This window comes from Opisthocomus hoazin, chromosome 6, assembly GCF_030867145.1.
Source record: "Opisthocomus hoazin isolate bOpiHoa1 chromosome 6, bOpiHoa1.hap1, whole genome shotgun sequence".
Classification (NCBI taxonomy): domain Eukaryota; kingdom Metazoa; phylum Chordata; class Aves; order Opisthocomiformes; family Opisthocomidae; genus Opisthocomus; species Opisthocomus hoazin.
The window spans coordinates 42222568-42248593 of NC_134419.1; the positions used below are offsets into that span (position 1 = coordinate 42222568).

The 26026-nt window shown below is 38.8% G+C and overlaps 1 protein-coding gene across 4 annotated transcripts in view; it reads left to right on the forward strand.

Moving 5' to 3' along the window:
- Positions 1-26026, forward strand: part of LRMDA (leucine rich melanocyte differentiation associated) — a 690069-nt gene that overhangs the window by 340216 nt on the left and 323827 nt on the right. Inside the window, exon 1 of one of the 4 annotated variants that reach the window (XM_075422919.1) lies at positions 16584-16759. The exons of the other annotated variants lie outside the window; for them this stretch is intronic. Coding sequence (XP_075279034.1) covers positions 16731-16759 — 29 coding nt within the window. The 5' untranslated portion in view covers positions 16584-16730. Of the gene's footprint in view, positions 1-16583; positions 16760-26026 lie in introns of those variants that run through there. 4 annotated transcript variants of the gene reach the window in all.

Sequence of the window (26026 nt, forward strand, 5' to 3'; positions counted from 1 at the left end):
AGGAGTGTTGCTTAGCAACCAGTTGCAAATGGTCAATACGGGTATAAATATTAAACCTTTTTAACCATGGTGAGTTTATGGTAGAAAATGGAAAAGTGTTCCAATTTGTTCTTGTGAAAATTCAGGCAAAGCGGTAATGTTGATATTTTTGATAATCAGGACAAAACTGGGACTTCAGTTTCTCAGAGTTTGACTCCTGTACAAGGAGAAGGAAATTTTTTCTTCTCTGGTGGCTAAGAGGATGCCCATGCAGAGCTCCATGGACCTCCGGTATGGTATTTTGTGGGGGTGGGCTTTGGTTTGGGGTTTTGTTTGAGGTTTTTTCTTAAAACTCTGTTAGAGGCCAAGACTGTAAGTTTGGAGATTGCTACTGCGTCGTATATTATCACTACTTACTACAGTAATAGGTTTTTTCTTGGGTTTTTTCTTTTAAATGTTTTCAAATGTGCTTTATAATTTTTAGGTGGAAGACAGTAGAATGACAGTGCATCACTAGTTGTTACCCTGCTGTAGAAATTATGTAAGAACAATGAACTCCATTACTGTGGTTTAATGCTACTGCTGAAGAGGGAGAATATGTGTGCCATTGCACATGGGTTAAAAAACCTGTCTAGGTATTACTTCAAGTGAATGTCTGATTTCAGGAAGGCTTTTCCATTATAATCCTCCTGAAATCCAATCTTAAGAGAAGTAGAGGGGCTTGAAACCATAGGTAACTACTGTGACATGCTTACAGCAAGTAACCAAAAAGTGGGTGTCCCATAGAACGCATTTATTTAGTAATGTTACATTAGTGGCTGGAAGACTGGGTCAAGATCAAGGCCTGTGTCTACCTAGGCACCAAACATTTTGTGCCTGGTAAGGTGGGTGCTTGAGCAGTAAAATACCTTGCCAAAATCATTTATTAGTCATTTAACCAGAGCAATGGAAGCCCCGCCTCTGGCTCTCAGTGTCCCGTTGCCCAGGGATGCTTCTCCGGTCAGGAAGCATGGTACCACTTGGGGCTGTCTGCCCCACAGATGTGCGGGGGTTACTGATCTCAAGTGTTACTGGTTGCCCAAAAGCGTAAGCTGGAAAATAACTGGAAAAAACAGGTGTTGTTCTGCTGGCTTCAAGCCTGAGTGGAAGTTACTCCTGGAATACAGTGTTTATTGAAATGATATGTACAATAATATTCCAATCATTTCATAACAAGGAAATGAGAATATTTAAGGTTTTTCAATAGTATTTTCTTGAAAAGCAGACTGTGTGAATTTTGATTGATATGACACTTTAGAACTATAACTGAAACTGTATTTGTTACAAAGGAATGACCACTGAATCAATTTCTTTAGTATATATTTCTTTAGACTTGCATCATTAATATTCAAAGGGGAATGTCTTTTACATAGTGCTGTAGTTTATACTAATGTGGGTTCATTTGCTTTCATGTTATTAAATCACTTCTTTCTATTGAAAAGATGAAAGGAAGCAGCATTGTTCATGTGCTGCATAGAACTGTAGCAATGTGCAGTTTGGTATCTGCTGCATTTCCAGGGCAATAAATACATGAATAAAAAAATCAAAGATAGGAGGCATGGTTTTCCTTTGGTTTCTACAGACGCAGTATGCCATTGCCGCAACAGAAATCTAATAGGGAGATAAAAATTTGCTTGTATTTGCCAGCTGTTTGAAGCAACAACTAGTGTAGTCTGTACTATTTCTAAGATGATCAGAAAGTGCAACAACATTTCTTATCTCAAAATTAATATATATACTTAGAAAAAAATTGAGACTTGTTGCATAAAACACATACTGAATGAGTGGTCGGTGAAGTGGATAGAGAACTGGCTGAATGGCAGAACTCAGAGGGTTGTCATCAGCGGCGCTGAGTCTAGTTGGAGGCTGGTGACAAGTGGTGTCCCTCAGGGGTCAGTACTGGGCCCAGTCTTGTTTAACTTCTTTATCAACGACCTGGATGAAGAGTTAGAATGTACCCTCAGCAAGTTTGCTGACGACACCAAACTGGGAGGTGTGGTAGATACACCAGAAGGCTGTGCTGCCATTCAGCGTGACCTGGATAGGCTGGAGAGCTGGGCAGAGAGGAACCTGATGAGGTTCAACAAGGGCAAGTGCAGGGTCCTGCACCTGGGGAGGAACAACCTCATGCACCAGTACAGGCTTGGGGTGGACCTGCTGGAGAGCAGCTCTGCGGAGAGCGACCTGGGTGTCCTGGTGGACGACAGGTTAACTATGAGCCAGCAGTGTGCCCTGGCTGCCAAGAAGGCCAATGGGATCCTGGGGTGCATCAAGAAGAGTGTGGCCAGCAGGACAAGGGAGGTTCTCCTTCCCCTCTACACTGCCCTGGTGAGGCCTCATCTGGAGTACTGTGTCCAGTTCTGGGCTCCCCAGTTCAAGAAGGATGAAGAGCTACTGGAGAGAGTCCAGCGGAGGGCTACAAGGATGGTGAGGGGACTGGAGCATCTCCACTACGAGGAGAGGTTGAGGGAACTGGGCTTGTTCAGCCTGAAGAAGAGAAGGCTGCGAGGGGACCTTATAAATGCCTACAAATATCTGAAGGGTGGGTGTCAGGAGGATGGGGCCAAGCTCTTTTCAGTGGTGCCCAGTGACAGGACAAGGGGTAATGGGCACAAACTGAGGCACAGGAAGTTCCGTCTGAACATGAGGAGGAACTTCTTCTCTCTGAGGGTGACGGAGCCCTGGAACAGGCTGCCCAGGGAGGTTGTGGAGTCTCCTTCTCTGGAGATATTCAAGACCCGCCTGGACAAGATCCTGTGCAGCCTGCTGTAGGTGACCCTGCTTCGGCAGGGGGGTTGGACTAGATGACCCACAGAGGTCCCTTCCAACCCCTACTATTCTGTGATTCTGTGATTCTAAAACTGTTTTCTGTATGTAACACTTCAGGTGTTTGGCTCAGGCTGTGTGTTTCACTGAAAGTTTATTTATGACCGTCAATACTTGTCTAAAATAACAAGTAGATGCAGTTTAGCATTCTCTTCTGCTTCTGTCCCGCAGTCATGTGCGTGTTTAGCTGGGTATTTGTGACTGATCTCTCTGAAGCAATTGAGAATTGCTCTAATAAGTAGAAGTTTAGAAGACACATGGCTTTATCATGGCTTTGTTGACTTAAGTTCTCTGGTGTTTCACTTAAGAAAAATTCATGGTCAGCTTGGATTCTGCCGAGGAGCCCATTTACAGAGTTTGTTTTTACAGAGTCTGGTTGTTCAGAGGAAGCCTGCCAAAAGGAAATGTAACCCTCAAGGGCTTCAGCTGTCTGAACATGGATGCTGCCTCCTTAGAAAACTATCAGGGTCTTCCTTTCAAACTGAAAAGTTCGTATTTTCCTCCAGATTTTAATGGAAGCAAGATTAATATTTCCTTATACACCTTAAATTTGAAAATGCTGTATAGATATTTGTGAGGTGTCTGTACTCAAACCATAGTGTAGTTTAAAAATAAAAAGTTTTCCCTCTACCCTCCCAAATAATCTTTTGAGCTGTAATGTAATACTTTTCCCTTTAGTGTCATTTTCATAACATCTGTAGTAAATCTTAACGGTGGGAAAAATATTTCATTGCCACAGAAAGAAAATCTTCAATTATTATTATTTTTAAAACTGGGGATGCACCTACAGGTGGGAAGAGTTGGACTGACCAGTCTTATTGCTAAGAATTTGTTTGGAAAACAGAATTTTCAGAAAATGCTCTTTTTAAAGTATGTTATTACAGAACTGGCTGATATTCTGTGCTCTTATTCTCCAGTCTGGGAACACTTGAATTTAGATCCTTGTCATAATGAATTCCAGCAAATTCTTGAATCTGATACTAATGCAGTATTGTTCATGTGTCTATACAAATAAATTAGATGTATAAAGTTCTTCAAAACTCCTAATTCTCAATTTTTGTGAGTATTTTAGGTTTTAAATAGTTTGCTTACCTGCAGATGTTAATCAATAATGCTACTGAGAAATGCGCCAGCTTTATCATTACCTTGTTTTATTTTGGTTTATGATGTGTCTTCTGTTTCTCTTTTAAATCTTATATCTTTGCTCTCGCTTGTTCGGTATGAGCTCTTTAGTGCTTCGAATTAGAAGTCATAGTGTGGAGATTCCGTATATACTACTAAAGGGTCAGTAGCGAAAGAAAAACGCTTAAATATGGCAGACAAAATGGTTTTGTCTTGATTTTATGCATTTTCTATGTTGATTAGTGATGAACTGCTGTCAGGAGCTCAGTCCTCTGCAAGCACATGCTGTGTCAGACAGCGAGTGCATGCATGCTTACCATTCCTGTATTACTATTGTTTTTTAAAGGCTCCTGAGGATTGATTAGCTGATTTTCGTGCTTGGCATAAAACTGCACATATCGCGTATGTTGTTCTGAAACCGTTATATCGAATTGTGTAGGCAAACGTTAAAATATTGTGGAAATATTGTGGAAAGTCCTGGATCCAAACTAACAGGTTGTGGAACAGCTAGGAGAGCAAGAGAGCCATGCTACGCTGGGACCTGTGGAACCTGTCCATATGGACTTCACAAGGCCTGCCCCGCTTGTGGTGAGGTGGGGAGAACCTGGTGGACCTGCTGCTTTAACGAGTACTGTCCTTCGTCACTGTCTTGACACACGCATCTCTGCCTGAGGAACACAAAGAGAACCAAGGCATTCGCACCTTTCAGGCAGGAAGAGCGTTGCTGGGTTTTGCACCTTGGGAAGCATAAATTTTGGGTTTGTCACTGAACAAAACTGTTCCTGTTAATCCAGAAAGCATCGTTTAAACGAGAGATTGGAGAAATGAGCTTTGGAGGCTTTTCACGGAGCTTCTTTTATTAACCTTGGTTTTCACCGTTTTATGTGTTTATAGTGTGACACAGTAATATTGCTGAAACCTCAGGAAACATTCTTAGTAGCACGTACTCAGTTTCCTCCTGTGTGAAAGGCAGAGGCTGTGGAAGTAGAACAGAACCAACTATGGAGGTTGCTACTACTCGGGGCAAGGGTGTGTGGATTCTTTCCTCTGTTGTCTGTGGGTCTTGTTGCAGCTGCTTACAGTGGTTACTATTTTGTGATCTTCCTTATTGTACCAGTGTGTCCTTATCTATTTTTATCACATTTAAAAATTTATTTATTTTTATCTTATTTAAAAAACAATGGAAAAAATTGTTTTGAGTAAACTAAACGTAACTTCAAGTGTTTAGGGGAATGAGTTGTATTCTGTGACACAGGATGTTAGGCTTCGGGGAAGCTGACAGGAGTGAGGACATCTCAGTTAAAATAGCTTAAATGGGATCAAGATGCCTGGACTTGCTTTGACTCGTTGGTAGAGCTTCATATGAGATGCTGAATTTAAAGTTAGGTTATAAAATAAAATGTATTTAAGTGAGGAGAAAGGGACACTGAGATGTTCCTTGACACCTTCTGCCAGTTGGACATCAAAATACGTTTGATGCAGTCTTCACAAACATCTTGAGTTCCTTAAAACATTTCGTTTCAAAAGAGATTTAGACAGGTAAGTCCTAACATGTAGCCAGGTAACAACATGTGATGTTAGATTGCTCCAGATTTCGATGCCTGAAAAGATTATGGCAACCCTGAACACTTCTGAGCATTTATCCCAGCTGTAAAGATACAAAACCAAGCTACAGCTTCAGTTTATCTTTTTCACCGTGTTTCAAGCTGTTACGTATCTTAGACCATTCTAACTGCATGGATGGTGCAAATTCAATTATTACGGATCAGCTGATGGAAGGTAACTTTTTAAATTGCCATAAATTTGTCCCTTCCCTGTTAAGGTGTACGTGTACCAGGGGAATTAACAGACTGAAGCCCTTTCAACAAGACTGGTTGAATACAATACCGAAATTAAGCACCAAATGATGGAGCTTTATATGTACAGCCTTAGCCCTGCAAAGGTTGTGTCATTCCATGCCTCTTGTCCAGAAACTGTGATTTTTAAGGCTCTTCACATAGATATCTTTGGAAAAATTGTACTTTGTTTTGACACTTTCTCCATTTATACAGAAGGTATATTCATAGACTGGAAAAGGCTGAGAACAGAAAAAAATTTTGTAATAAAAGGAAGACAGAAATGAAAGAATGCATAAAATGTCAAGTGATTTTTGCAGGCAAAAAGAAAAGAAAATGGAGAAAAGAAAGAAAGAGTGAGGCAACTAGAAATGTGAGATTAAACCACTGATTTCTCCGAAGCTAATATAGGTCAGGTAATGAAACATGGGGAAAAAAAAGTCACTAAGAACACCCCTCCAGCTGTATGCATAATTGCATGTTATAAAGATAAACAGAAGTAAATATAATATATGAAGTTAAAGATGCTAAGGTGCCTTACTGCTGCTTCCGCTGCTTCCCACCAGCCCCATACCTTGTCAGTAAGATTATTGTGCTTCTCTGATTTTGACTTATAGTGTATGCACTGGTGAATGACCAAGGTTTAACCATTCATTCAATATTAGCATGTATAAGAAATGTAGGATACTTTCATTAATTGGATTAGGGTTATATGTGTTTCATTTAAAAGCTGCAGTCATCACTAATGGAATGACCTTGAAGTCATTATCTGTTAAGAAGCAGGAAAAAAGATTGTTCTTCATGTTCAGTTGTATTTGTCATTACCTGTGAATATAATTTTCAGAGAAAATATAGTGCCAGCTCTCTAACTGCCATTTTTTTTCTTTTTTTTTTTTTTTTTTTTAAGCTAAGGTTGGCTGGTCTGAGTTCTTTCAGCTATCATTGTATTTTGTTCCAATGACTCTAAATATTGCATTTTTTGTCCAGCTTTGTAAGCTGTGTTTTTTAAACAGAGAACACTGAATACTATTCGCTCATTTCCTTTTTTTCCATTTGAGTTATCTTTTTTTACGTTTTCATGTGGTAGCCTTTCCAAAGACAGCGTAGACAGGAAGGCTTACATATACTGAAGACACTGTAGCGTTACTCAGAGATCCACCAACTGGTCTTACAAAAATACGCTGTGCTGTACCTACCAGGTGGTTCAGAGCACCATTCCTTTGAATTTTGCACTTCATATAAACAAGTATGTAGGAACTGAGTATAGTCACTGGGTCACTAAGATTTTCAGTCTTGTTCCCCCCTTGCACCTCCTGACGTGCAGGTCTTTTTGCTACCGAGACACCAGGCTAGTTACTGTGATTCACATGATCGTTTTAGTTGTCTGCCACTGTTGAGGATTGCCACTCAGCATTTACAGAAATGCCCATACACAGAAGAAAAGAGAAAATTAAAAAAATTTACAGATTTAGCAACAGAAGTTATTTCTTCACTTCTCTCTTGGAAAGATTTCCCAAAACAAGGATCGGCAGTAACATTGTATGACTCAGGTGATGAGGTGTACAACACAATGTTAGACTTCTGATGAGAGAGACAGAAGCAGTCCATCCATAGATTTCAGGGTAAAGTAACAATTTCCTGAACAGCAGTTGTGTTACCTCATATCTGGATAAATCCTTAGGCCTAGCAAATTTTAGTCCAAACAGTTTTTCTGTTCTGATTGAATCAAGTTAGGAGCATCTTTGGATTGACTTTAATTTTATAACCCAGCACTATGGCCGCACCCAAGCCTGTAGAGTCAGGAAGAAGCAGACAGCGTGATGAAGGGACTGTGCTCTGTTGTTCCAGGGGACAGAGAAATGTGTGTGCGGTGTTACACATCTTTCCTGCTGTCAAACTCCTTCTGATTCTTCGGCACAGTAATGGGCTTTCTAAGAGCTGAGGACTGAAATATCATAGTGCATTTGGATATGCTAGGTCTCTTTAGGTCAGAGCTTTTATCTGTCTCATGTAATGTATTAGGTATTAGTAACAAATACAGGAGTTTAAAAAAAAAAAAGCCCTGGATATCTACCTCAGCTTGGTGGTGGTAAGCGTAGCTTATTTAGAAGACTTTGCAGGTGCAACACATCAGTTGACCAAAGCAAAAGGCAATAAATGTGGCCACCTGGTAACTGTTTAGAAAAGGAGGAAAGAGAAAGGAAGAGGAATTAGGTGACTGATGAGGAAGTGCTTTCTGGGCACACTTTCATATGGAATGGTAGTGCCGAACATGATTAATTTAAAAAAGCATTTGTCATTCTGGTAGGTTTTCGTGAAGATCATAGAAAAACCAGGGCAGCCTCCCTTGGGTGAGCCTTCCTTTTCTTGGTATCATACTTGTTTTCAGTTCTCATTTAATATTTAAATTTCCCCTTTGTCACCCTGCCAACTGGGCATTAATTGCTCGTATTCACAGAAGAGAGGCGATAAGATAGATGAAATATTTCAGGTGAGTCATCTGGTCTAATTTGGAAAGGTTTCTGCAAGGAAAGAACAGCTTTTGATTTATAAGGGAAGGTTGTCTGTTATCAAGATATACTTGTTGGAATTTATTATCAAGAATCTGCTTTTAATTTTAGAGATTGTTTACCTAAACTACTATATGTCAGAGCTCAGAACAAATTTCTGCTTAGCATTTAATTTTAGATACTTGCCATAGTGGACAGTAAAAAATGGGTCCCCAGAATTCGTGGCATCATTATGAATCTTACCTTCTGGCAGCCCCTGCCCGCGGTTTGTCTTTGAAATCTCCTTGGTGCTTGTTAACCCTGCTCTGACATGTAAGAGCTCCCATTTATTTATTGGACTTTACCCATTTATGAAAAAGTACAGGAATTATTAATGGTTTAGTATCTATTAATGCATTACTTGGGTGGAATTCAAATTTCAGTATTTATGGTAAACCCCTTTATAATGAAAAGACCAGAGAAACAGGAAGCGCCATTCTTAAAGTTAAGTGTCTTTTGCTATAAGAACAATTGTCTGTAAAATATGGTCTTACCAGCTTTTTATTTATAACCATGAATAAGAAATAAGCACTTTATGTATGAAGGCAAATGATTAAGAGTATTTGTGTAGATGATAAAGAATAAATAAGCTGAGTTAATGAACTGTATATTGGGTACATTGCCGTGGACTGTGGTTTTCTGTAGAAAGCTGATACTGCTCCCCATCCAGCAGTGAGTTCTCGTCATAGGATTGAGCTCACGTGGTGTGCCAGAGCAGGTACTGAGTGCACCTTCTGTGTCAGATCTGAACATCCCAAAGCTGAAACTAACCCAGGGAAAAGCAGCTTGTACGTGGTGTGGTTTTGATTTTGTTCTTGCTTACCCTGGTGTCGTGCAGGAGGAATTTATACTGGGTAAAACCCCATCTTTTTGCTTTCTCTTGGGGGAAGTGAGTGAAGCCTTGGGCTTTGATTTTCATTAGTAGCATCTTTTTCTTTTTAAATTGTAGTGTAGAACATAATGACAATAATGAGCTCAAACCAAAGGTCCGTACAGCCCAATACTCTGACATTGGTCAGTAGTGGAAGCGAGGAGTACAAAACCAGGCAAAACTAGAACAATAATATGTGTGTCCAGTGATTTACAGAGACTGGGTGAGAGAGAGAGGCATTAGTGCATTTGAAAGACATCCTATTTATATGAGCACTGTACAGAAAATAAAGCAGTGAGCAATGGTGGTGTATAGAATAGATGCTAACCTGGAAGAGGACAGAGATGGCTGTGTGAAGCAGAGTGGATGAATGTTGTAGAGTTTATAAATCAACAGATGATGCGAAAAAGGGAGCAATTCTGTGTAAGGTAAATAGCACTACAGCTTTTGTTCATTTGGCTGAACTTTTCATGCTGTGTGGAACATACAAAAGAAGTGCTTTAAAGGTAATGGCTTTTCTCTATTTTTATAACTTTCTACTAGTGTTTTATTCAATTAAATGTTAATCTTGAAAATATTCATCATCAATGCTAAGTATGAACAATAGTAATCAAATTCCATGGCTCTTCGTATAAAAGCCGAGCCCATCCATCACAAAGCATGCCCTATGGCTATATATCAATTTTAAGCACTAAAGTTACACAGTATTATCTTAGCATTAGGTTAACTGTCAAATAAAAATAAAAATTAATAAGCTGGAAAAAAGGAAGAAGAGGAGACATTCCTCATTTAAAATCCTTAACTGATCTGGCATAATTGAAATGTCTTTTAGCAGAAATGTTATCTTTAATTCAGATATGACTCAGCTCTCAATACCATTTTTATGGTAGTCCAATAACTTCTGGGGTACGAAACTACCAGGTATAAATGCTGATCAAGTCCACCCTTCTTCTCGTATCTCATTGACAAGAAGCATATGTCTGGAATTAAAGAAGACCCAGGCAAGCTTTCAGCCTTGAGATCTCTGCCTCTTCACTCAGAGAGGTTGGTGAGGTTTAAAATTCCACACAGTCACCAGTTTCCAACCTTCTGCTGCCGTTTCTACTGGTGGTCCTTCAGAGACGTTGTGGAATTAGGGCATCTGACTGCAGCGTTTTAAAAAACAATCTGTGGAAGAGCTGAGCGCTCATTTTGGTTTACAGTTTAATAGCTGTTAAAGCAACTGTGATGGTATTTTTTTTTTTTTTTTGTCTGGTTAAATACATGCCTAGGACTAGATGGAGTATAGCTTGCTTTCTCCCCTCCCCACCCGCCCCGTTCTCTTGGTACCTCAGATAAGGTATTACAATGTTGTTGTTATATTCTCATTTACATGTCTGTAGTTGAATGTGATATGGGAAATATCATCTTGAATGACTTTTCCTAAACTTAAGCACATCTGAGGAGAGAGACTGTGCAAATTCCATCTCCCCTATTCTGTCTGAATTACTAAACCCATATGTGTTTTTTTCATCTGACTTATCTTAACAAGAATCCAATGCAAGGAAATATTTTTAATCAGTCAAGCCTTTAATTTTTCAAGCCTTGTAGGGAGGCAACCTGTTCATTAGTGTTGACCTGCGTTTTTCTGAATTCCTTGGTTTTGTTGTCACAACTATTTTGTATATAGTTCCAATGTATTTGTATGGCACTAAAGTTAATACGTAGCACTTTTCTGCTATTGTTGATATATTTTAAAAGTGCTGAGTGTACCTTGCTTGTAATGAGAATATTAGTGGTAACACTGTAGTCTTCATGAAGTTTGCACATTTCTTTAGAATTCTGAATGTCAAGAGTACAATGTTCTAGTAAGGCAAATTAGAAAAACTCCTTCTCTTGGTTCACAGAAAAAAAAATCCTTTTTGGTAGTTCTGTTTTTGCTGGTAGTCAGGTTTAAACTATAAAATAAAAAATACCTAAGCGTAGCAAGTTTTGATCTTATTTCTGCAAGATCTTTCTTACTTAAACAGCTTTTAACATTGCAAATTCATTTAAAGATATAGTAGAAACAATTTTCCTCTTGCTACTAAAATGAACATATTGGTGTTTTGAATAGATCATATTCCTTGCACTGCTGCTACTCTTTGTTCTCTGCTTTGTTTTGAAGAATGAGAGAACCTTGGGTCTTCATCCAGTGAGCTGATGAATAGGAATCTGCAGAAATTAACACGGTCTCTTCCCATCTCTAATGTAAAAAAAAAAAAAAAGTAAGGAAAACCACTTTTCTTAATGTACTGTGAGCTTGAACAGTAAACAAATATTTCTACTCTGGTACCAAAGAATGAGCACCAACAATGATGATCATGAGGTGCAGGTGGGATAGGAGTGATATTATATCATATTGCATCAGGAAACAGTCAGGTGAAGTGGTATGCTGATGGTTCAGAAAGATGTATAAAACATGAGTATCACTGCTAAATAAGTTATTTAACCTTGCACTATAAATGCTTAAGATTTTGTTCTTTTTGAGTGTGATGACAAAAGACCAAAACATTTCTAACGGAAATATCTAATGCATTACTGTCACAAACGTTCTCTCAAAGTGCGTCTATAGAAAGAGAACAATGGGCTGCAAGGTACGGCATATTCTGATAAAATTCACTGAACAGCTGAACAAGCGATCATAAAAGAACCTGTTTCAGGCCACTTCATTTTTTGACAACTCTCAAACGTGGCTGTTGCCTTGCTGTTTGTGTTTCCTATGTGAATGTCTTATATTGGCAGAGGTCTTGAAGAAGAGGTTGCTAACTCCCTTCTCTCAAGTATTAATTGTGTAGTAGGCAACGTCTGACATGATCAAAAACTGGCAACATCCCATAAAGCAAAAGGTTGAAATAAATGGCTAATTTTCACTGTTCTGAAAGACTGGAGGTAGGATAACTCGCTGTTCTGTAGCTCTGTACCAGTGAGGGTAAGCGACAAGATAATGACGTTTATTGCCAATGATATTGTTTTTAGGTTAGTTATGACCCTTTTCCAGGTATAATTAGGATAGGTGTGTAAGCAATATGACAGCACATGAAATCCATTGTTGATGAAAATAATGCACGTTAGTTTGAAAGAAATGGTACTGTTCACACATCTGACACTTCAGAAATAACCGTCCAATTATGGAGATTGACCTGAGTTTTGCTTCATGTGAAAATTGTGAATTATGTAGAAGGAATGGAATAAAAAAAGACTACTAAAACTTTATAGTGGAGTGGCCTTACCTTTAAAGCTGTATTGAATCTGGTCACCTTGCCTAGATTTACAAAAGTATGTGATAGTTGTAATACCGGTTTGACTTTGAGTATACCAGATTATAAAACTAATTCCAAAATTAATTCTTATGTAAAATACAGTATGTCTTTTTGTCTTTAAGATCAAAATAACCCCCCAAAAAACCCAACATGGAAGACAGCTCCAAACTCTGTCCTGTTAAAAATGTGCTTCTTATTCCCATTCTGGGGTCAGGCAGCTTCATTCTGTAAGCATTCGATCTTGTCACACCATTTGTTGCGTTGAAGAACCCATCACTGAAATTTCATACTCTTTGTACACAATTGCTAATTGCTTTCAAGTCACTCCTTTATTTTATGATACTAGTATTGAAACAGATTGATCTCCTTTGGATTTTTGATATAAGAGATGCTACCTACCCTTCTATAAACTTTTCTTGTGATTCTTCTCTAAACCTTTTCAGTTTCTCAGCCTTCTCTAACTTGGGGTGCTCTGGTTGAAAATGATATTCATGTCTTATTTGCCCTTGTGCCAGATGTAAAAGATAGTTTCCTTACTCCTCATTATTCTTACAAATACACACCCGGTCATCATCTTATCCCTTCAGTGTTGTTTTGTGCAACTCGGGAACAGCTGGTTAGCCATCATGGCCCTCCAGTCTGCTCAGAGGTTTGGTAAGTCTTCGCACAGCAGTGTGTTCAGTCGGGGCCTGTGCTGCTACAAGAATGAGTTTACATTTAACGGTATTGTAAAATAAATTGTTTGCTTTTCAAAAGGGATACTACAGAACAGGAAAGTCTTCACACAACAGCGATGATAATTGGTATGAGATGTGGAAAAACTCGTGAATGGAGCAAGAAGAGGTTATGATAGCTTTATGTTAGAATGGGCACAAATAGGATGAAAACTATTCATCTGTCTAGAAAAGGTAGATACAGAGTTCTGTCTTTTTAACAGCAGTAAAAAAAAGCGGGAGCTGAAGGGTGACTAGCTTATGCAGTTTTGTATGAAGTGTAATTGGTATCAAGAAATAGAAAAAATAAGAAAACTTAGGGTGTTGGTAAGATTATGTGAACAATAAGAAAATCAGCTGTTGACACACGAGTGTTTGGAAAGGGCGAAGGAACTTGTTTCAGAGTCTGAACCAAATTCAAATTAATGTGAAATCTTAACTTCTGCCTAGCTTATTCTGAAGCATGTCCTTAATGTTGCTTAAGATAGCCTGGGGAACTGTGTGAGCTGCGAGTGATGATCCTCGTGCGGTTTTGACCCGTTAATATTAGGCCAATCTAACCTAGTAATGGAATATCAGCATTTAGTATTCCTGTGTTTAAGACTGAGCTCATTTTAGGTAAAGAAAATATTGGGTCTTGTGGAATGGGAGAAATGAATCATGAAAGGTTTTGGACCTTTCTGAGCCAGGTCGGTTCACAAAGGAAGTGGGTTTTGCCAGTCCCAAAGCAGATCAACCAACCCGTTTGCTCTTCAGGAAATATTCAAAGAAAGGGTTATGGGGACTGTTTTCGGACATAACATTAGAAACATATTGAAGTGACAAGACATAAAGTAAATGGCTAGATAATTCTTGGCTCTTGGAGAGTACCTCCAGATAGGACAACAGTAAAATTCATAGAACAAAAGAAGAAACGAATAATGTAATAACAATTTTAGTCCTGTCCTGAATCAATCCTATTTATCTATAGTATTTAACGTGAATTCTACTTGCAATGGTGTTGTACCTGTTAGGCAGTTTCATAAAGGCACTATGTTTTTTATGTAACATTTTGTCCCTTTAGAAATTATCATGACGCATGTCAGGAGCTTTCACACTGAAAAAAATATGTCACATTAGCTTCCAAGTTTCTGATTGTCTAAATAACACAGTAACTCAACATACAGCTGTCTGGCATTTTGACAGTACAATAACCCATAATTCTTTCTGCCACTCAACACTTCAAGGTTAGCATTTTGTAGTTTGCTCTCAAGGAGTATTCATTTAAATTTTCAAGAGGCAAAGAGTTGAATGCTGTCTTACACCGCTCTTTTGATTTATTTTTTATTTACTTTTCTACTGTATTCAATTTTTTTAACCATATATATATATTATTTTTAACCTGCAACTTTCCAGGAGGTAGGATGTTCATCTACATCCCTGTTTTTTGGAATACTGGGGACAGTGAGTATTTACAGCAGAACTTCTAACAGCAGGAGTTTATCATGCAATGTTGGAAGCATCACCTTTGTTAGTATATTGCAGGGGACTGCAGACTTACTTAGCTATCGAGCAATATCTTCACGGGAAAATGTGGAGTGAGTCAGTGGCCTTTGGAAAGAGTTCCGTTCAATTCCAAACTTAAATCTTGAGGTTTTGAGGCAACAGGCAATTTTGAAACTCATTATGAGATGTTTGAGCGACGCCTTGTTTGTGAACTTAATGTGGTTTTATCTTGTTGGAACTGACTTGTAAACCAACTGCCTAATATTAGGCAAATCTTTCAGTCTTATGAGCTCTCAGATAGACTGACTTCACTTGAGGTTTTAGTCGGCCAGACTCCTCAGTAACAAAAGAAACAATTTTTCTTGTAATAGGAAGTTCCTGTTGAGAAAATGGGGATTAGTATGTAAAGGAAGGTCGACACTAGAAAGAGTGCGAACATTGTAGGTTTTGGTGCAGACAACGCTTTAAATTTTTGGTGCTGGTCATTCATTAGGGAAGTGTCCTGGCCTGTGTTGATATGTAGCAGTATGCGTGTCTAAAGATCTGCTGCCATGTCTGACTGAATTTCTTGGTAAAGAAAACGGAAACATAAGAGAAACTGAACACCCATCTTTTTGGAACAATCCACCTGGGGCAAATTGTTCGAATTGTCCCATGAAGACAGAGCCCCCGCCTATACATATAGATTCATGGTTCAGCGGAGATGTCCAGGAACAAGGCATTGTATTCTTTTTGCAACGATCAACATCCTAAAACTTGACCTAAACGTGTCAGAACCTCAGAAACAGCAATGCTGTTGACACTAATATCCTGTCTGTTCTGAACTTGGGCTTGCAAGACACACCGTGTAGATTTATGGTCAAAATGATTACTATAGTGAAACATACTTAGGTTTTGTTGTTAGAAAATAAATAGGTTTTGTATATTGTAAGTGAATGAGATAAAATATAAATCTACCATGATTTAGAACACAGGAAAAACATTTTTTTGTTACTGAAAAAAGCCCCAACTCTCCCTCCATTTCCCCCCGAAATATTCTCTGGCTATCAAGAATGACACCTTTTACAGAATCAAACCCCCTATGTATTAGTAGTGTGTGCGTGCATATGCAGAGTATAAATATGTCTTAGAAAAGAACAAGAATGCATTAAGTGGATATTTTTTCTGTAGTGTGATTACTTTTCATATGATTCTGAGAGAAATATAATTCAATCTTTCAAGTCTTGGGAAAACAGGGTGGTTTTTGAGCGATTTGACCTGTTTTGACCAAAAGAATTGTCAGCAGTGTATGTGAATAAACCCAGGGTGAAATTAAGAGCTATTTAAAATTCACTGTTGAGAAACAAAACGGCCTCTATTTTACTGCCAAGTTCCTCCCGAACACACTTAAACTTTTGCATGATCACTCCTTTTTTTTCTCTTGTGCTATTTTTTCCTTTCACTGCTTGAGCTGAGCTGGGAAAGAGAGGGCATACACTTAAAAGATTGACATGGCTAACTTACCAAAGGAAAAAAAACCCACAATCAAAACAAAAAACAAACCCGACGAAACAACACCCCCCCCCCCCCCCCCCCAAACCCTTAACTAGCAGTACAAATAACAGGAATTGAATGCTATTCCAAAGTGTGCCTGAATACCTCGGCAAACACGGAATGGTGGTTGTAAGGCAAGGCGTCTGGGGGTTTCTTTCTGAAATCTTTCTGAAGTGCAGTGTTGGAACTTCTCAAGGCGTAAAAATACGTCTGTGGCTGGTGCCTTCATCAAGGCGTAAAGCCCGGCAGGCGGTATGAAGTGTGGCTTAACAGAGCTTTATTGTGCTCCCTCTCCTTGTCCACCTTTGCTTTGTCTTTGTCTCTTGCTGTCTCTCACTTGCGGAGTTCTTTTACTGTCATGCTCAGAAGTTTTGATTGCTCTTTCTGCTGTTACTCTTTCAGACAGGCTTTCTCTCACTCTACCTCTGCTCTCTATCTTCTGGGGAATATCCTTCCTGCTTCAGGGTTTTCTGTTCTTTGAGCAAGAGTAGTAGGTGATGGAGAAGATGCTGGACCTCAAGACTATGTAAGTGACCACAACGTGTGTGTACACGGAGTTGTGTGACCCACGATAAGCGGGATGTTGGGGTGTTTGTCAAGGAGGAGCAGAAATATTGCCTGGCAGCTAAAGAGTGTGCTTGTTCTCAGGACTTTGGTGATCACAGCGCTGCGGTAGAAAGCACACAGGTCCCGACCTGAGAGCGAGCCCTGTGGTGGCAGACGCAGGTCATCAGCGGGTGAGGCCACCGAGCTGCGTCTGACTTATGAGATAAATGGAGAGAGAGTGGGACCAGAGCTGTTTGTTGGAATCCGTAAGGGACATGTGGGAGGGTGGCATAAGAAGTATCCGGAGTCTTTTTGAGGCCTCTTGCTTTTTGAATGTCTTGTGAGATTTTTCTGTTCTGTATCTAGAAGATGCCAAGTGTTTTTTTCAGCTTTTGGTGTTTTACGTAACCGATTCCTCCTATTTTTGGCTCTCTCATAAAACCCTTTGCCTTCTATATGACCCCTTTAAAATTTTACATGGAATAAAATATATTTGTTCACAAATACAGTATTGAGAATGGAGGAAAGAGCAGGTGTACGTTTTGTCTACTGCTGGGATCGTAGCTTGCAAATCTAGAGGAATACTTTTGTTTAAAATTTTTGTTCAGGAGAATAATAGTATGTTCCAAAGGGTACAACTGAAGCATTTATTCAGCTCACCTGGCAAAACCTCCTATCCCATCAACATGTCATCACCATTTTGATTTCCAATACCTTTCAGATGTTTAAAATACCTTTGCCTACTATTCTCATACTAAGGCTATATATTAATTAACTCTATGAACCTGTCATATCATGTCTTGGAAAACTGATCATGAAAGTTGTGACTTAGTGTTTTGTGATGCACTTGGCTACCAAAAAATAGGATTTAAGAAATAGATGCGGAAAGGAAAACTAAAATTAAAGAGGAAAACATTGGAGACTGTGGATTTTAAAACATATATATGTTTCTTGGATGCGTTTTTTTACTGATTAAAAATAAGATTGGAACAAAGCAAGCCTTTAAGCGTGTGCCTGCAGTTTCTCTTCTCTAAGTAGTCGAATACAGATTTCTTCTCTAACCCTGTTCCAGCAAGAATATGCACTGCTTAGGTATTCATTTCAGTGGCACTGACAATACTGACAATATAATTGACCTAAAAAGTTCTGGATTTCCTGTTAATGCACTTTAGAAATGTACATCACCTACAAAAAAATCATTTCTATCTACATTTCACTTGATTTCCATTTTCAAGAAAGGAGGTTTCATCATTATTATTCTATTTGAATAGCACTGATATCTTGAGAGATGGAAGGAGACTTCTATTGTATGCAGGAGTACTTTATTTCGATATTTTCTTTGTCTGATTATACATGATAAACACACATTAGTGACATTCCGTGCATGTTTTGAAGATAAATGGGATATCTCTTTAAACCATTCCTGACACTTCCTAACCTGTGGGCTTAATGGCATATTCTTTCTTTGATTCAATAATTTGTCTGTCAAAAAAGCTGTGCTGACATTCTCGTTGTTGTGAGACTGAAATGGAAAGAAATCTCTTATCTTTAAGATAATTTTTGAAAAATCGAGGCGAACATTTTAGGATAAAAATGTTTTAAAAATTATTTCGGTTGGAAAAAAAGAGGTAAGTGTTGACATTATACCAACTGCTAGATGGCAAGTGATAAAAGGAAGAATGTTATCTAAAACTGTAAGTCCCCTTGAATTAATTAGGTAACGTGTGAAATCTTAGAAATGAAGACAGTTTCTACTACTACGCCTTGCATAAGTATTAGTTCTGTCAAATAACTAGTAACTTTAAAAATAATGGACTGTAGATGTAGCGAAGAGAGTCTGCTTTGCCAAACCTACGTCCCTTATCTGTGTAAGAGAAATGTTAATATACGCATGCACACATGAATATGTACTCGTGTGTGCGTATTTTCTGGGTATGTATTGATACCTGCGTGAATATACTGATACGCTGCCTATCTAAAATCATCTATTTGGGACTATTTTGTTTACAGAACAGACTTAGAGAGGATTAGTTCAGACTGACTAATTCTTTCATTTTTCTTAGCACAGTGCTTTCTAAGGTGCTGGTGCAAAGTGGAAAATAAAGGGCATGAGCTCTGCATGAAACAAAAATAATCTCTCCTCGACCCTCCAACTCTCTGGTTTTAATCTGATCAGGTAACAAAAACAGTATCGGAAGCCAGGGGTTCAAACAGTGTTATATGGTTGTGGAAGCGGCTTTCATGCTTTGCCAAGTTTTCACTGGAACCTTGTGAGCCGACTCAGAGTTCTGTCTGCTGGGCACGATGGATTTACTTACCCTTTTTTAGGGGCATGACAGATTTAGCAATTCTAATAGTTTTAAACTTAAAGTATTATGCTTTTATGAGCATATTATGCTTAGGGAATAGGCTCCGCAAGAGAATTAACTAATTCCAAGCATTTGATTAAACACTCGTTCCTTCCTTTCTTCGTTGTTGTCCCTGCGTTCCGTTCTTGCCAATGCGCGCTCCTCGGTGCTTTTTCCAGAGCTGAGGATTCCTCTGAGCTCCTGTCAAATTCGCCTCTGGCTGGGTGGCTGACTAACAGGGATTGATCTTGCACAGGGTGTCTGCCTTAATTTGTCTTTCCTGATGATTAGTCTTGTCCCGTTTACATGATAATTGTGAAAGGCTGACCTGGTGACTGTAGCCTATAAGTTACAATTTGAGGCTGAAGCTCCTTGGTTCACCATGCTCGCAAGGGCTGGAGAGCTACAATGTGTTTTGAGATGCTTGTCGCCGTGGTAGAACTCAGCGAACTCAGGTGGTTTAAATATATCAGCCAACCAGCAGACCTGCTGGCATGATATGTGGGATTGATAGGGAAGGAGCAAAAGGGATGCAGAGCTGTTGTGAATTATGAGAGAGAATAACAGAATTACCTGGACTCCTCATTTTCAAGATTTTTAACAAGTAGAGGAGTCAGACCCTTAACGATGCTCAAAGGTGAAAAACGAGAATATAGTTTTAGCAATGGACATAAACAATATAAACCCCCCTCCCTCAATTAATTCTTACCCTCCAAAAAAACCCCACAACCGAAACCACAAACCTAAAAAAGATGCAAGGGCTGTGTTGGTCGAAAGGAAACCAGGGAGTGGGAGATCAGAGCTTTACTTTGGTGATGCCCTCAAGAGTTTCAAGCTTGCCTACCTTGTAGCTGCCACTGTTGTAAATTCTGGTTGCGGTGCTTTCCAGATCACCTCTCAATCTAAAACCTGTGGTCGTATTATGAAATTTCATAGCCTGATTCTGAAATTATTGGCAGACTTTTGGGAAAGCATAGTGTCAGATTTACATATGCTGTGACTTCTTTTTCACAGTTCTTTTTCATCCAGCTGGAATAAAGTCTAAGGTCTGAGTAATTTTGGAAAGAATGTTACAGATGTGATACCTGGGGAAAAAGGTGGTAGCTTTCTTGGCAGCGGTGAAACTTGTGCACAAGCTGAAAAATCGTATTCAGCATGCTATCAGCATCAGTAAGTAAATGTTTACATTTCTGAGATCTGACATCATGAGTGTTAATCCTTAAACCTAAGTTTCACCGTTAAGCAGCAAAATTTGCTGGTAGGTTGATACTCAGTTGAAAATTTTTTAATAGTAGTAACTAAGGTTATGATCAATGTAAATGTTATTGTGAGCTTATCTATTTTTAATCTTTTCAGTCTGAACCAGAACTGGTGTTTAGTTACCATCAATGTGAAATAGTAACAGTTTGTATATTAATGTCCTCTGGAATGAGACAAAAGCTGTTGATCTGATTGCGTATTAAACCTTAAGCTATGATTGCAGCGGTGTTAACGGATTCTATTGATGTGAAACGTCTGGCGTAGGGTTGACTGATCTGTCTTTGCACTAACCAACTGATGAAGTATTCAAATAAAATGATCACTCATAGATCCCTCAAAGAAGGAGTGGGGGAAAGGAGGAGGAGGGGGAACTCCACACAATAAACAAAGCAAAAGCACTCAATCCTTTTCAAAGACTTATAAATATTTAATAATCATCTGTCTATGGCCAATCTAGAAAAAGAAATCTTTAAATAGACTGTTCTAAAGGCCAAAACCTGCATTTTAATTGAGGTGGTTCGAAGTACACATTAGTCAGTCTGGCTTTTCCTTAGATGTAAAGGCAATATTTTCCTGGGACGGGGTGCGAGTCTTTCAAAATCTAGATATGAGAACTGTAGGCAGATGTGGATTTTCAGTGTGGCAAAATAATGCAACGTGAGACAGTATTTTTTTCTGCTGGAAAAATACTTTTAGCCTGGTCACTTTGGTTTTGAAGGTGAATGTCAGCTGCTGTGATTAGGTACAAAAAAATTCTATGTCTGTGTATATAGATAGATATAAAAAAAATGTGTGAAGTGGCATGATCTTTAACAACATTAACAAGTTTTTAAAAAGTGCCTTTATTCTCCCCATCCTTTCTTCTAGGTCATCTTACCGAAGGCACCTGATTCAAATGTCCCTTTGGATGAACCTCTCGTATCTCACACTAGCCAATTTCGACAGTCTAAGTGCTGAAATTGAGCCATTTTGTTCTCTGTAAAATAAACTCAGGCCCATTATGCGTGATTTTTCATTCGCACACCCCTCCTCTTCTCTTCATTTTCTCCCTCCTCTCCTTACTACAGCTTTGTGAATGTGGAGTGGCAAACATTGTGAGGACCAGTGTTTTCACTCCAGGCATGTCAACTTCAATCTGCTGCGATTTGGTGTGAAATCTGTGCCATGGTGTGGGGCAGAAAGGTCAACCCCCCCATAATTGATGTTGCTTATTCATCTGCTTCCCTTGTATTTTTCTCTCCACACACTGGCCTTTGTTTGGATAAATTGTTTGAAGATTTACTGTAGTTCTTAAAGCCTGAGAAGGGGCTCCTGCTGTACAACTTCAATGTCCCCGCTAGGCAGGAGGCTCAGCTAGGATGACACATAATGGCATTTAGAGAGAAAGATCCTTTTCTCCCAAGACAAAACGTAGAGGACATCTTCTGGCGTAACAATTAAGGCAATTTACAGACTAATTTACTACGGAATTGCTTTGTACCATCCCTTTGTACATTGATATTTAATATGTTAATTGCTATTAAAACCTGCAATATTATTTTTAAGAATTCTTCAACTTCAGCAAGTCAGCGTGTATCTGGAGAGGGTAAGAAGGCAGGGATAGGGAAGAAAGAGAAACTTCTAATGAATGTGGTGATTTAAATTTCACATAGGTACTTTTCAGATTATTAAGGAAAACCCCCAATGATCATAAAGAATCTGAATGTAGTAATTTGTTGTATTTTGGGTTATCAACCCGTGTTCTGATTATGTTAGCGAATGGCCTCATTTGAGGAAGAGAAAAAAAAAAGTGCTGTTTAGATACTTAGGGGCGGACATCTTAATGCACACTTGAAAATAATCTGTAGTAAATGTAATAGTATTAAAATTCCTTGCATTTTCAGTTTTCCAGTGAGCATGCATGTAAATATTTGAGCCCTGTGGTAATAAATACAAGGACATACACCTGCAAACTTTAAAGCATGTCTGTGTCCTTGTGGCTGTGATCGTGAAAAGAGTACATAGATTGTTGAAAGAAATCCTTAAAAATAGGAGAGATGCTTGCTTCTTTAGTAAAGAAAAGAAGGGAAAAGCTTTATCACCTGGTAATCCTGCTTGTGGATTGAATAAAATAGTTTGAAATCATTGTTTTGATTCCCATTGACTGAAGGCTAGAGTAGCTTTATTGGTTAAGCTGTTAAATCTGCTGTGGTTTAAACACTTCTTTTCCTGATGCACCCTTGCTTCAATTGACCTTGAAACGCATTATCTCATTCTTTTTTATTTTTCAGAAGAAAACGTCTGTTGCATCAGATCATTTGAAGGTGTCTTAAAACACTGAATAAATATGCTTTACTACTATTCTTCTAGTCTTTTCAAACATAATATGAAAGTATAATCCATGAGTATTTGTTCTGCCATCTACTAGACAGTGCCGGCTCCTGGTGGTGATTTACTAAGGAGACTCTACCTGCGGCTGGGAAGCAGAGTCTGGGATGCCTGCGGTGCTGTGAATACTTCCTTGGTTTAGTTATGGAATACAAATAAACCGCGTCAGGAAAAACCCCTGGCACTTTCTTACCTAAGGTGGCCAAGACAGGGCAGCGCTAAGACGTTAGAATTCTGACAAATCATTGTCTTGATCAAGAACAAGGGATTAAAGAAAATCCTTGTAGAATTGAAAGTGAATGACAGTAAAATTCACATAACTGAAGCGTTACAGAATGTCCATTCCTTGGGGCCCAGAACGGGTTTATGGCGGTGCATGCACCCAAAAGCAAACCTCTCATGCAATCATACTGGTTTCATCCAGAGCGTAATTCTGTTCATGGACTGAAAAGCTTACTAGCTCCTTTTTCAAGCTCAAATATAGTTACTGCAACATTTTTGTATGAATATCTTGCATTTGCAGTATCTTCTTGTTGTACGTCTGTCATAATGAATTTACATGAAAAGAGTATGCAAAGATTCTTATTCTAGAATTCGTACATATCTTAGTACTAGCTGTGGCATTGATTTTGTGGATTTGGCATTTCTGCATATTCTTATTAGTCAGGTTTTGTTTGTGCTCATTCTTTAAATTAAAAATGCCTGTCATTAACTGAAATCTTCTAAAAAAACCCCCCACATGTCATCTGTCATTTTTAAGACCACCAGTATGCATCAATAATTGAAATTTTACTTTCTTTTTATTCCTTTTAAATAGTACTCACGTGTTCTTGGACATATGTGAAATTGTATTTTGAACAACAATAAATCTGGGATAGAAACATCAGTAGGAAAATAATGAAACATTTGACACAGCTCCACCCAGTTTATTAGTGAGTCTGGCCATTAAAATATTGGTGCAAAGAGTTTATAGCATTGAAAAAATAGCAATGCATAGCTAATTTATTTTTACATATGTTCCATTTTGAAATTGAGAGGAGGAAATCATATCACAGCTTAGATATCTGCAAACAAAAATTAAATGAAATGCTTAGCAGAAATTACCTTTCCTTTAGCTTCCCGGCTACTTTAATCTGGGCTGTTCTTATCCCTTTTAATAGTCAAAAAAGTTTTAATTTTTTCACATTTTTCTTCCTGCCAGACTTGGGATATAACCTTGCAGCGTAGGGCGAATTTCCTCTCCTTTCTTCCATTGGAAGTTGTTGGAAAGCCTGAAATATAGTGTCTCTTTGCAGGATAGTATACCTTTCCAGTCAGGTGGAGAAGCAATGTTTGAATTTATTTTAATTTAATTGGGATTATTTTTCGTGAAATGGCAGCTATGACGCAGGGACAACTGCTTGTTGTACACTTTTGGATGTGCTCTACAGCAGAGCTAAGGAATCTGATGGCCTGGATAGAAGTTTTTCCAGGGTTCTGGTTGCTTAAAACTTGTGTTTTAGAGCAGGCTGAATTAACAGGGGAATTAGAAATACAAAGCGCGTTAAAATCTGGGTGACTGGGCTTTCTCGTGAATTGCCTTGCCAAAAAGCTGTTAGCTCTCAGGACTAAAAAGCACATATTTCATATTCATTTCTATGCTTTATTGCTCTATGTTTGTACCTGCCTTTCTTTTTGCAAATAATGAGTACGAAGAACATGCAGAGTGGTTTTCCCCAGGCAGTTTAGACCTAACATTTGCGGAAGAAAAATTCTATGGTTTTGTGACATCGGAAGTTGGATTTTGTTAGCAATAGGAGGAATAGATTAAACTGTTTGTTTAATAATTGAAACAGGTTTTGTCCGTTGTGTATAAATATCTGGGACTACAAATTTGCCCTGTAGTCAGAACACATGGTAAATATGGAGACTAGCTGCATTCCTAAATTGTGAGTTTTTCAGACTCTCTACATAATACATGTGGTATGATTTTTGATGCCTGTGTAGTGCTAGTCCAAACCTTGTCTACTCTTGTAGCCTTTGCAATTCCTATCCATTTTAGAAGTGCTAGATCAATTCACGTGGAGATGGCTTGTTACCTCACGTACATCTGTGCCCAGCTTGTACTGCTGGTAGTGAGACAGATATATCACGCTTTCTTTGGGAGTAGGGTTAGTTGTATTTGTTTAAATGAAGTGTGAATTCAGCATTGGTGAAAAGTGCTGGACCGACGGCTCTTGAAGATGAGCTCCTGGATTTGTGTGGAACAGGGAACAGAATTGCTTTTCTTTACTGGTGCGTACCTCTGCCCTGACCTTGGACACATCACTGCTAATAACTGGGCAAGTTTAGTCTCCAGGTTGATTTTGAACCTGTCTGATGGTAAACTGCCAGGTGTATTTGCTTCAAATGAACCTCCTCACTGGCAGCTGGACCAAGGCTACAAAAAATACGTTCACTTTGTCCATCAAATAGTCTCCCGTAACCACTTTGGGCAGTTTAACTCGCTGCAGTTCTGCTTCCTGCCTTCCCTTCCAGCTCGGGTTTCACTGGATCGTATCCCTGAACTGCTTCACCATGGGATTGCGCGAGAGTCAGTGTGTAGCTGGAGGCAGGAGGAGGTGAGGCCAAACAGTAAAAGCAAAGAATAGGAATATAAGAATGTGGCAGTCTAGATTCAGGTTGGCTTAATTATTGTGACACTGTAATGTTAAATTAGTGGTCTGAGCTTGGTTTAAACTAATAATTTGGAGTGAAAATTTCTAGCATTGAAGTCCTGTTACGGCCAAAGGCACCCAAGCTCAACTGTGTCATTCTAAAATGAGTTCAAATAACATATATCCAAACAAAGCCTTACAGATTCCTACAGAGAAATTTATTTCTTCCAGCCTTTTCATTTTGTATTGGAACTCGTACCATATGAATTATGAAAGAGACCCATGAATTATTTTGTATGTGTGATGTGGTTATATTGACCATGGTGCATTAATCTTGCCTGTTGTAGTCCCACTATGTTTTCAAAAGGTTGGGTCCATCTGTGGCTGCTTGTTGGCTTCTTCCCCCCCCTTTTAAAAATCTCGCCCTGAATGAGTTTTGTAAATATTCAGTCCTGACTTCAGCTTGCATTGCGGTGTCATCAATTATGACAGACTGCTGCCTCTTCTCTCCACTCTTCATCTTTTCCCCTTTGGCAGAATATTTTTCAAGGGCTAAATGTGAGTCTAAGGGAGTCACTGTCAAGGTATTTTTCATAATTTCAAAAATATTTTTCTCTTCTTGTTTATAATTACCCG